The sequence below is a fragment of the Parasteatoda tepidariorum genome, chromosome 7, assembly GCF_043381705.1.
Source record: "Parasteatoda tepidariorum isolate YZ-2023 chromosome 7, CAS_Ptep_4.0, whole genome shotgun sequence".
Taxonomy (NCBI): Eukaryota; Metazoa; Arthropoda; class Arachnida; order Araneae; family Theridiidae; genus Parasteatoda; species Parasteatoda tepidariorum.
The window spans coordinates 30,435,374-30,447,930 of record NC_092210.1 but is presented as its reverse complement, the minus strand read 5'-3'; the positions used below and the strand labels follow the sequence as shown (position 1 = coordinate 30,447,930).

General features: G+C 26.3%; 1 protein-coding gene across 1 annotated transcript in view; it reads left to right on the top strand.

The window, feature by feature from the left end:
* Positions 1-1,205: 1,205 nt before the first annotated feature.
* LOC107444843 (elongation factor-like GTPase 1) overlaps positions 1,206-12,557 on the top strand; it is a 38,893-nt gene continuing 27,541 nt past the window's right edge. Inside the window, exons 1-9 of the mRNA XM_071183747.1 lie at positions 1,206-1,296; positions 1,462-1,529; positions 2,376-2,460; positions 3,778-3,911; positions 5,124-5,261; positions 5,723-5,779; positions 9,255-9,296; positions 9,925-9,966; positions 11,321-11,430. Coding sequence (XP_071039848.1) covers positions 1,206-1,296; positions 1,462-1,529; positions 2,376-2,460; positions 3,778-3,911; positions 5,124-5,261; positions 5,723-5,779; positions 9,255-9,296; positions 9,925-9,966; positions 11,321-11,430 — 767 coding nt within the window. The remainder of the gene's footprint in view (positions 1,297-1,461; positions 1,530-2,375; positions 2,461-3,777; positions 3,912-5,123; positions 5,262-5,722; positions 5,780-9,254; positions 9,297-9,924; positions 9,967-11,320; positions 11,431-12,557) is intronic.

Sequence of the window (12,557 nt, the reverse complement as noted above, 5' to 3'; positions counted from 1 at the left end):
TTATCATTACTGACATAATCAACCAAAATTACTTATTGTTTATGTTTGATATCAATGACAATAAAGTTTTCCCATTGTTTTAAATTATTTTTTTGTTTTAAGCACAATTAGCTTTTAATAATGTAATGTAATAAAATATACTTTAAATAAAACAGAATTTGAATTTTTTTAAAATACTGTTGGACTTAGGGAAATGGATTTAGTTAGATAACTTAGATTTACTAAGATAACTTTTTTTTTTTTTTGTTTTGCAGATACTAAATGTTTTAGGAAAATCTAATCCTTTCCATATTTTTATTTGTTCATTTTAAAGTTTTATAAAGACATCTAAAAACTTATAAATTTTTATACAAAATCATTAATAAAACAGAGAAAATTTGATCAATGTGTAATCAGAAGTGTATTAAAATTTTATAGTTTGAAAATAAATAAGTTAAAAGCATACTTTAATTGGAATTTAGCTTTAAGATGGTGATCTTGTTTATTAGAATATAAGCTCACTTTCTATATTAAAGTACAAAAATGAGATTATATATTGTTTATTAAAGATAAAAGTGTTTAATGGAAATAGAGTGAAATAAAATTATTTGTTATCTTTCTTTTCTGTTGCTACATTGCCTGAGATTCATTTGCACCTGTAAAGGTAGAGAAATAATAATGTTTCTTTAAATAAGAAGTAGGAAAATTTTTTAGTGAGGAAAGAATACCTCCATTGGATAAGAACTGCTTATTTACCAATATTTATAAGTAAATTTAAAATTAAAATATTTTGGAAATCATCAATACATTAAGTAATATTTTAAGCTGACTAAATTAAATTGAATAATTTAAAAATGAGCACTCAATTTTATTGTATTCATTGTTAGAAAAATTTACTGAATTATGAAGCTTTTAAAATTTTCAAAATTTATTTTAAAATTTGTTGATATTTTAAATATCTCCAACATCATGTTTATTTTTTTAAAGTTCTAATATTTTTTTTGCATGTATTTCATTGCAATAATAAAGTAATTTAATCATATTTATTAAAGTTTGTGTTTGTTCAGTTATATTTTATGCATTATTTTTTAGGCTCGCCCTCCCTGAATTTGGAATCTTATTAAAATTTACAGATATTTCTCTATTTATTTATTTTTTTAAAAACATTTTAGTTATTATTGAATGTTTTTAGACACATTAAAAATTTCTTTCAGTTTTTCAAGAAGATGCGAGCGGTTTCTCCAGAAATTTTAGCTGCCCTGCAAAAGAACCCCAAAAATATAAGAAATATTTGTATCTTAGCTCATGTTGATCATGGTATGTAGTCTGCCTTTTTCTTCTATTTCATTGATAAATTTAAACATTTTTTAATAGTTTTATTTCTTACTGTTATGCTATTTTAGAAGATTATATAAAAATAGCAGTGCATGTATAAAGTTTTTTTTCTTCATTAATTTAATTTTTTTTAAAAACTTTATTTAGGAAAAACAACATTGGCAGACTCACTTTTGGCAAGCAATGGCATTATATCCCAAAAAATGGCTGGTCAGGTAAAACACTTTGATAAAAAATAATAATAATAAAGGGTGAATATTGAAGATTTATATTAAAATTACTATTATATGCAAAGTGACCAGAAAAAAGTAATCAAATAAGGAACTGTAGGTATCATAAAAACTACTGTACATAAATCTCTCAAAGTTTGTAAAGAAACAATCCTAACAACCAAATTTGCTTTGTGTATGCTGTAATTTTTTCGGGTCTCTTTTTTTCTTGCCATTTTTTTGTTGTTGGTTTATTTAAACATTTGGAGCACTTTTTTAAGGTCATTGTCTATCAACTGAATGAGTAAGAGATGTAATTTTTGGATCGATATAATTTTTGGGTAATGAATGTAACACATTGAAAATTACCTGCACTGACACAGTTTGAACTAATGGGGACCTTCTTAATATTCAAGTTATCCAAAGTCTACACCAGAGAGTATTTTATTTTCTCAACTATTGGTTTTATAAGGTTGTAAGTCTTAGGGGAAAGTTTATTTGTTCGAATCTCAAAACTCCAATCACATAAATTATGTTACTATCAATTAAAATCTAATTTATGTCTACCAACACAGCAAATAAAAAGTAAAATGTAATTAAAAATTTAGTAAATAATTGATTGGACTTTCACTTAATGTTATTTTCCTTTCTTATTCCTTCTTTCTTATTTCTAATGGGCAACCCATCCCATTGCAGACATATTTGTTTTTATTTAATTATTTTGAGAAAAAAATAAATCTGTTATTTGTTTTTAGAGATAAAGCTTTATTTATTTTCCTTTCTTAAATTTTTCTTATGAAATATGATAATTTTAAGGATAGATAAATTTTTAAGAAGAATTTTCTTTGTTAGCTACGTTATATGGATAGTAGAAAAGATGAACAGGAGAGAGGGATCACCATGAAATCCAGTGCTGTTTCTGTTTACTACCAAAAAGGTAAAATATTTTAAGTTTAATCACCTTAATCAGTACTTAAATTTTAAAAATTAAAAGGGAAAGGACTTAGAAGTTATTTTCTTTTTAACATTTATTTCTATTCCGTTTTTTTAAAATTGTATAGAGTAATTAATAAGCAAAGTTCTCCCTAGAAATAAAAAAGGGCAGGATGCTTCTTGGGCAAAAAGAAAAAAAAGGGCAGGATGCTTCTTGGGCAAAAAGAAAAAAAAGGGCAGGGGGCCATAGGCTTCACAATTTCCAGACCAATGGCATGATGCAAGGTTATGCATTAATAATATTTGGAATTTTTTCTGATTAAGATTGCTTCTTTTATTAATGAACCATTATGCACTTCTCTTCTGCGCAATGGTGTTACAGTCGGTTAACGCTCCTCTCACTAGGGTGAAGGTTGTCGGTTGCATTTTATTCAAAAAGCATATTTCATCTCGAACCCTTTCAGCCCCATTATATTTTCATTATTAATACTAATAGTTTGTAAAAATAAGCGCTATAAATTAATTCAGCTGACTAAAAAGTAGCAGGAGCACAATTTTAATTCTTTTTTCAGCAAATTGCAAACATAAGTATGACTGAAAAATGTGAAGTACTTAGAGATGGAGCTCTGATTGCACATTATGGTTTCAGACTACACATTTAAAAATCAAAAAAAGTGACAAAAGTTGAAAAAAAGATTCTTAAACTTTTTAAATTCCTTGCATTTTTAGCCTTGCATAGTTTGCCTTCATTTTTGTTTTATGTGTACAAGTCAGGTTTTTTTGAAAAAAAAAACAAAACAAACTAAAATATGAATGCTCGAAATCATTAGTTTATTTGTTGTGACATGAGAAAAATCACACCTTCCTTATGATTTTGGATTTATTTTTGAGCAACTTTTTATGTATTAGAAACTTAGTGTTATTTATCATTAGTGTATTGTATTTTTGACAAATAACGTCATGCTTTAAATGTTTTTTTTTTCTCTTATAGCAAACAGTGACATAAAAATGTTCTGAGAATGCCCTTATGTTTTTAACAGTTAGATAATTTTTTTTTATCTCCAGATTTCAATATTAGCTGTAAAAATTAATGCACTTTAAATTTTTTTAAAACTGAAATAGGTATACAAAATTTATGTTTTAATTTAGCTTTTATTATTTTTATTTTTTATTTATACGTTATATAATCTAGTTGAATACATTTTGCTTAAGATATGGTTATTAATTTGAAACCGGCATTTTATAAATGAACATTTAAATTATGCAGTTCATAGATAATATGTAATTTATTCTTATAAATGATTTTGTTTCTTTTGTTAAGAGAATGAAAATTATTTGATAAATGTCATTGATTCTCCTGGTCATGTGGATTTTTCTGGTGAAGTTTGTACTGCTGTCCGCTTATGTGATGGAGCTGTCATTCTTATTGATGTTGTTGAAGGAATTTGCCCTCAAGTAAGGATGTGTTTGCTTAATTACCTACAATATGCAACAAATTAGTATAAAATAGTATAAAATAAAGTGTTTTCTTAAGTTTGTAATCTGTTAAACTGTTTTCTACCATAAAATAAAGTGTGTGATTAATTTTGCTAATAACAAAGTTATTTTAAAGTGTTTTTGTTTAAATAAATAAATTTAGGGTTCTTAATATATTTGCAAAAGTGACAACTTTCTGAATTAGCTGTCTCTAATCAGAAGTATAATAGCACAGAAATATAGTTACTAGAAGTTAGTATTAGGAAAATTATTAGGCGTAAATACTATTTTATTCTATATGGGTGTAAATTATTAACAAATGTATGCCAGAATTTTACTATTAAATAAAAAAAAGTAAAACTTGAGTAAATGTACCAAATTTAAAAATGTGTGAAATTTTATACTTCATCACAAAAGATTAATTGATTACTTGGAATCATTGTTCTAGTTTTTGGTAAAATTTGAAACTTTGCCTTCATAAGTTTTTAAAAAATAGTTTGGTAGATGAGATAGTGTTCTTTGTGCTCTTTTTAATTTTTGTTTCTTGTTTCATCCAAATTTTTTTATTTTTTGTATTTTGTTTAAAAAAAATGTTTAAAGAGTAGAAAAGGAATTATCGTGGATTACCTGCTAATCATAAAAACTTGTAACTCTGAGAAAGGAAATAGTTCTCAAAAACTGTAACTGTATTACTCAATTGTAAGCCATAATCTTGATCATAAAAACATACTAATTACAGATAAATCCTAATAGTTGGCACTCCTTCAATTGACATAAGAAATATCTACTGCATTTTAGTGACTCTGAATATCAAGCATTAATTTATGAGTAACAACAAAGAAATACATTTTTAATTAAATAAATCCATACAATAAAGCATTTAAAACAGAAATAACTAACAGTAAAACTAAAGCAGAGATGCCAACTGCTCCAGATTTGACAAAATATTCTTATGATGCCACGTAATTATGTTTGATATTAAATTTAAAAAAAATTAATTTTGGCAGTCTTATTATATTTAAGTCCCTTTATCATTTATGCATATATTTATGTTTTCTGCGCAGCAACCACCAGTAACTGATTGAAAAAACGTTTGTGACAGTTTGTCATTTTTATGCTATGTTAGAACAATTCTTAAAATTTCAATAGCTATTTAAACAGTTTCATTTCATGTGCTATATTTTTTTCCAGACAAAAATTGCTCTGCAACAAGCTTGGATAGAACATATACAGCCTCTTCTTGTTTTAAATAAAATTGATAGATTAATTTTAGAATGGAAATTGACCCCATTGGATGCCTATGCACACTTAGTACAGATATTAGAACAAGTAAGGAGATCATAAGTTAATTATGTTTCCATTTGTATTATTTTATCAGTGATTTCTTTTAAATCTTGATGTCTTTTATTGTTCTTTTCCCATGTTAGAGAGATATTTATATCTCAATTAAATTAGTTATTGAAAAAAAGAAAAAAAAAGGATCATTTGGAAAGAAGAGTTACTTTGTATGTCTATCATTACTACTCCTTTCATTTAAAAAATAATAATTAGCTGCATTAAATGCACAAAATGTTGTGTTAAAAGATGATATAACTTGAGTAAAAATGTATTGTAAAGTAATATAACTTAAGTAAATGATTCCCACAGCTCCTTGAGGGAGGTCAACTTTTTGACATAGAAAAGACACCAGTGTCCCTTTTATATATATTTTTTTCTGATGCTCATCATCATTGTGCTTCACATGTTACCTATGAAATTATTCTGAAATTTTTTGTGGTTTTTATATTTAGATAAATGCTGTTGTAGGAGAACTTTTTGCTTCAGATGTCCATAAAAAGTCTGAAAATGTAAATATATTTTACTTTTATTTTGATACTTTTTTTTAACTTTTGAATAGTTATGCATGAAGTTTACTGCAAAATAATAATAAATATGAATGATTCTCTTCATGTTTGATAGAATAAACATTTTTAAATATGGTGCATAGCGCTTTTAAAAAGTACCTAAAGATGTTGGTTTTTTATTTTCGTTTTTCAAAAGCCCTTAAAGGGGCTTTTTTGCATTGTGGTTTTTTAAAAAGGGCTTAATATTCCCTTTTCAAAAATGAGATTTTTTCTTTATCATGTTGATATTCACCACGTATTATGCAAAAACGTTCTTTTCACATTGTTCTATTTAAAGTTTTTACAATTTATTCAACCTCAATCCATTTCGGTGTACCGTTGGTCTGTAGCGTATGAAAGAGCCAATCCTTTTACATGTTTGATGAAATACTTGCCAGTCCGCATGTGCGTTTACTGAGCTGCGTTCGGTGATATTCTAGCACTCTTATGTGCAATTCTGCTGATTTAGCCAGCTATTCACAATTCTAGACTCTATTTTACACCCTCTGATATCGAACCAAAAAATCTCTTGAGCATTTTATAATGGCTAATATAATAAAAAAAGAGTTCTTTGTCAGAAAATAGTTATTTGATCATGATCATGTAAAGTCTTTGAAAATTCTTTTCCATTTTCTTAATGTGTATAGTGCTTAAAATGATTTTTATGTGTTTTAAAAGTTATACTTAAAAGGTGCTTATTTTTTATTGAAAGATTTGGCTATGCACCCTATTAAATAACACAATACTCATTTTGCCTTATATGATAGAGAAAACTATAAATTCAGGATATTTATTTTTGTGTAAGCACAAGTTATCACAAAAGATACCCTAAGCTTTAACAGTTTAAATTTAACGGCATACAGAGTTATGTTTAGCTCTAACACTACTGCATGAGAAACAAATGACTTATCCTTTAAACTTAATAAAAAATTAAAACCATTTCAGTAGCATTTTTGTTTGAAATAATATTTAATGAATGTGTGATTCTAAAGTGCAAGAGCATTGAAAACACTAATTGATTTGAATTATTTTTTGAAGTTGCTAATTTACTGTTCAGCTGTCTTATTACTTCACATTATTTCTCATATTTTTTATTCTCTATATTAAGAATGCTTTTATATTTAATTTTGTTTAAATAAATATCATTATATTTCATGTATGTTTATTTGTTTGCTTTGTTATTTTTAGGTGATTAATATGTAATGACTTATACTCAAAAGCTTTATTTGAGAAATGATCATATTCATTTTTGTTCATTTTAAGACAAAGAGCTTTAAAATTTGATAAATGTATTGTTTTTTACTATTTTATCTAATTTGTGGTACTCTCTTTTTGCCAGCAGAAATTAGATAGAGGAATTGAATAAATGATTCCAAGAAACTGAAGCAGAAATAAATGTTTAATTAAAAACTATATTGGTTTGAAAAATCTGAAGATGGAAATAGACGTTGATATGTTTCAAATGTTCATCAATAGATGCACACTCTCAATACTTGCCAGACTAGAGTGAGGAAAACAAAAATGATTTGAAACATGAAACTTAAAGGTGAAAAACAAAACTTGGAAAACAAAACTAGGTACTCTCTTTTTGCCAGCAGAAATTAGATAGAGGAATTGAATAAATAATTCCAAGAAACTGAAGGAGAAATAAATGTTTCATTAAAAACTATATTGGTTTAAAAAATATGAAGATGCAAATAAACGTTGATATGTTTCAAATGTTCATCAATGGATGCACACTCTCAATACTTGCCAGACTAGAGTGAGGAAAACAAAAATGATTTGAAACATGAAACTTAAAATTGCCAATGTAAAATAGAGGTGAAAAGCAAAACTAGGTACTCTCTTTTTGCCAGCAGAAATTAGATAGAGGAATTGAATAAATGATTCCAAGAAACTGAAGCAAAAATAAATGTTTCATTAAAAACTATATTGGCTTAAAAAATCTGAAGATCGAAATAAACGTTTATATGTTTCAAGTGTTCAGCAATAGATGCCCACTCTCAATTCATGCCAGATTAGAGTGAGGAAAACAAAAATGATTGGAAACATGAAACTTAAAATTGCCAGTGAAAAGTAAAGGGGAAAAACAAAACTAGGAAAACCGTGGTAACTGAGAGTGAAATAAAAAAAAATAAATAAGAATAAAAAAAACAAAACTAGGAAACAGTTATGGCTGAGAGCAAGAAATAAGGGTAAAATACATCTTCCAGGCCCTAAGAAGAAACCAGAGGCACGTTGAAGTTTAAACTAAGACTTGATAGATGAGTTCGTTTTCAGAAATACAATAACTCGTCATTTGCTGCACATTAGTAGAATCTTGGACATAAATTTAGTTTTGACAATGCCAAAATTATTTCCACACCTGTAACATCAACTCATCTTGATGCCCTGAAATCTTGTTTCATTCATATGAATGCTAATTCCCTTGTTAACCACCAGAGTTTCTCGCGACCTCTCTATAAAGCATGAAAAAACGTTTTGCTCTAACTTGCCTCTTTTGTCCGCCGTGGTTTTTTCTGTTTCGTTTTTTAGCTTTATTTACTTTTTTTGTTTCAGTCTCGGCTACTACGTTTTTTTTAGTTTTGTTTTTTAACTTTATTTTTCATTGGCAATTTTATGTTTCCCATTACAGAGCACTTTTGTTTTTCTCAATCAGGTCTGACAACTCTTGAGAATAGTTACCTATTTTTGAGCGCTTGTCGACTTTTGTTATCATTTTCATATTTTTTTTTAAACCAATGAAGTTTCTAATCAAGTTAGATTGAGATGTATTAGTTTTAAAATAAGACAGAGATAACTTCGATAAATATATAAAATAGAGAAAAAATTCAATTTTTTTTAAATTAGTGAAGCTGGTCTACCAGCTAATATTTTAGATAATTATGTTTCTCCTAAAAAAATTAAAGCAGTATTCTATGATTGTCCCAATTGATTTTTATTATCTGATAGGTTGGTCCACTTCGGTTGATGATCCATTAGATGGTTCACTTCTTGATAGGTTGTAGGTTTATTAGGAAAACTAGCTTTTCGGATTCTTGTAATTACTTTTTTCCCTTAATTTTTCCATATTTAATCTATTTTACTCTTTATGTACACATTTTTAATTCGTTTTTTAAAAATTGAAAGACTTTTACTTTTTTGCATAAAAATACCATTTTTAAAAAAATCTGAGGTGGGGGGCCATTTCCTCTGCAGAGGACCAAAATTGTAATAGCATGCTTTCGGATTAATATCAGGGATGTTTCCCAAGCCATGGCATATGGGTCATTGTGCAGCTCTAGTGTGACATAAATAAAATATTACTACTACATATAAGTAAATTTAAGAGTAAATAATTATCTTTTTCTTTGTAACTTTTTTTTAATTATTATGTAATATCTAAGAAAATTATATAACTTAGTTTTATTCACTATATATTGTTTTATATTTTCAATAGAAAGCAGCTGAAGAAGAAGATAAGCGGCAAGAAAATCTTCAGGTATTTTTCTTTATTATTTATCTTTGTATAACATTTTGTTGAACCAAATAATGCACCTTAAATAAAACTGATCAATATTTGAAATTTTTTCCTTCAAGGATTTTTTCTCCAAGTATATATTTGTGTCTTGAATTTCCTTCATTTTTTTTGTTTTATTGTATTACTCCTGTTTTTGTGCATCAGACATAGTTTGGTCTCATATAGTTTTGCTGTCTTGAATAACTAATGTGTCCCATTTTTTCATTGTGGTCAGTTCAATAAGGTCATATCCAGATCTTGTGTTATACAATTCCATGCAATCAATCAATTTGACACTAGTTTTCATTTACAAATTGAATAATTAAGTCTTTTATATTTTAAAATTTTGCTCTATAGTATGTTTATAAGTAATTTTGTAAATTTCGTGTGAAACATCACAAAGTAAATTTTTTGTGAAATATGACTTCAAAATTTTGATTTATTTCATAATTATATATTTTGGTTAAGCTTCAATTATTTTTTCCATTAATTTTGCTTCATTTTAATATCATATTTTAACTTAATTCTTGTAACAAAAATTAAAAATTATATTAGTTGTTATATATGTAAATAATGTTTTAATATGAATCATACTTTTCTTTACGTTTAGAAACCAAAGGAAGAAGTTGAAAAAGTAGAAGCTTGTCAACAGGTGCTTTTTTTTGTAGTTTTTTCTTCTTTTTTCTAGCTATGAAATATTAAATTCGTATTCCTGTTGGTGGCAAAGTCTTAAAGATGTTAAAAATTAATTATAATGCATTTTTATTGAATAGTAGTAATTGAATTATGCAATAAATACTATAATGTAATCAAATTTGTTAATCATTTTTGTGTATTTAATGAAACTTTAAGAGATTCTACAGAACGATACTTTTCAAAAATAGGTCATTTTATTAGATTTGGAGAAATAGCATTTAACAGGTTTTTGAAGTTCTATGAATTTTTTTTCAAAACTTTAAGGCAATAAAATAATGCAATTTGTGGTTTTGACTAAGAAATTTAAAATTATATATTAGCCAGTTTTTATTTTTTTAAAATTTAATTTTATTTGAGTTTTAACTGATGAAAACCAATTTTGTTGATGCTAAAAAAATTCTTTTAAATGTATATTGCTCAAAAACAAAATTATTTATTACAAATCTTAGAACAGACAACTGTTTATAATTGTAATACCTTTCAAAAACGGCTAGTTTCAGAATCGTATTGGTATGATAATGTCAGAAAAAATTCATACAGAATTTAAAATACCACACGCTTTGTATCTATAATTTTGATTGGATGACAGCCTTGTACTTTACTTGCTTTGAATGATACTGTCAAACAGAGTAAATATCCACCATTAGTTTATTTATGAAAATTAAATAAAAGGGAAAAACAGTATATTTAGATATTTTTGCCACCTGATCTCTAACCTCTTCAACAGTTGAGTTTGGTCGAGAGATGAGCGACCTCTTAAGGCCTCTTTTATTTAACTTGCCACCATTGTAATACATTTTTTCAATTTTGTCACCTACAATGTAATCTGTATTAACAGTAATGTATTAATTACATTCAGTGTTAATTACAATGCCATCTATATTATTTGGGCACTGTTAAATTTTTATGTAAAGTGATTGAAATTCGAAAAAGTAAATGAATCTAGCATTAACAAATGTCTTTAGCAATGAATCTTAGTTTTCAACTACTTTTAATGAATGCAATTTATTACATATGATTTTGTTTATCAAGCAATCAATAAATTTACTTATAAAAAGAAGATCTTCAGTTATTTTAAATTAGTACCTTCCACCTTAAATTTCCTTTTTAATTCCACTTTTGAAACTTCAAAAGACATTTTTAGGAGTTTATAAGATGGTACAGTAATCTCAAAATGTACTACTACATGCTTGTATACCTGTTCTAAATGTGCCTTTCTAATTACTTTGATATTCTTTTATAACATACATTCGTAATTAAATTATGTACTAAGGCAATTTTATAACTAATGTGATCCCTTTCTCTCGTAGACTTTTGATTGGAGCAGTGGCTTAGATGATTCAGATGATTCTAAAGTCTATTTTTCACCTGAACAAGGAAATGTTGTTTTTGCAAGTGCATTAGATGGTTGGGGATTTAGGTAAAATACTTTTATTTAAGAATTATGAAACTCTCAACTTTTATATAAGAACACAGTCTTTAGAGTGTTATCAGGAACTGTAACTAATACCTAAATAGGGTGGCTGAATGTTTTATGTCATTTCATGTTTTAAAAAATCGTGACTTTGTCAATTTTGAAACAATCTCAAATTAATTGAAAAATTCTAGCAAAGGATTGGTGTTAATTCCTCTATTTAGATTGTAGTTTAAAAATTCTTGAAGTTTCTGATTGTTTCTTTTCTTAAAGATTTGAAACATGAGAGATCACTCTCTCTTTTGTGAACAAATTTTTTAGTGTTTGATTAAAATTTTTCATAACAAATTTTTATTGGTGTTGAGAAATAAGTAATTAAAAAAAGTTGTTAATAGGATATATAGTTATTGTAACTTTATGATAGCCTGTTTTGTTAATATGTTAATCATAATGACATGAAAAGATTCCTGGATATGAAAAATTGTCAATTGTACTTGAAAAAAATATTATTTAAAGTTAAAAATCCAGAATGTGTGATACAATAAAAAAGAATAAATGAGATGTAATTTTACTTGTTAACAAAATATAACAATAACATTTAAATCTTATTGTTTAAAATCTTATTTTTTAAAATCTTATTTATTTAAATCTTATTTTTTTAAAAATCTTATTGTTTTAGCAGAGTAAATCAAAATGTAACATTAAGCTGAACATCCTAAACAATGGAGATGGTCCATACTATTTTTTAATATAGAGAGACAAAAACAAAATTTCTTGACCCAAATAATTTTTTTCCTTCTGTGCTCTTGTTAAATGTTATCATTTTTAAAATAAAAAAATCGAAAATCACGAGGGTGTTTTTTATTAGATTAAAATTGCAGAATTTAGATATTTCACCTTATCTCATTAAAGCTTTTGTCTATAATAATTTCTGAAAACTTGGGTTTCACTGAACAAGCTGCCTTAGTTTCTTCATTCTTATAAATGAGTTCTAATTTTATTTATTTTAACTTTTTTTTCGGAAAACATTTTCTTAGTGAAACACGCACCATTAGGAAATTATTTTGAAGAAAAAAAATCAGGAAAAAAGATATAAAAACAAAATTATCATTACTACAGTATGAAATTTATAT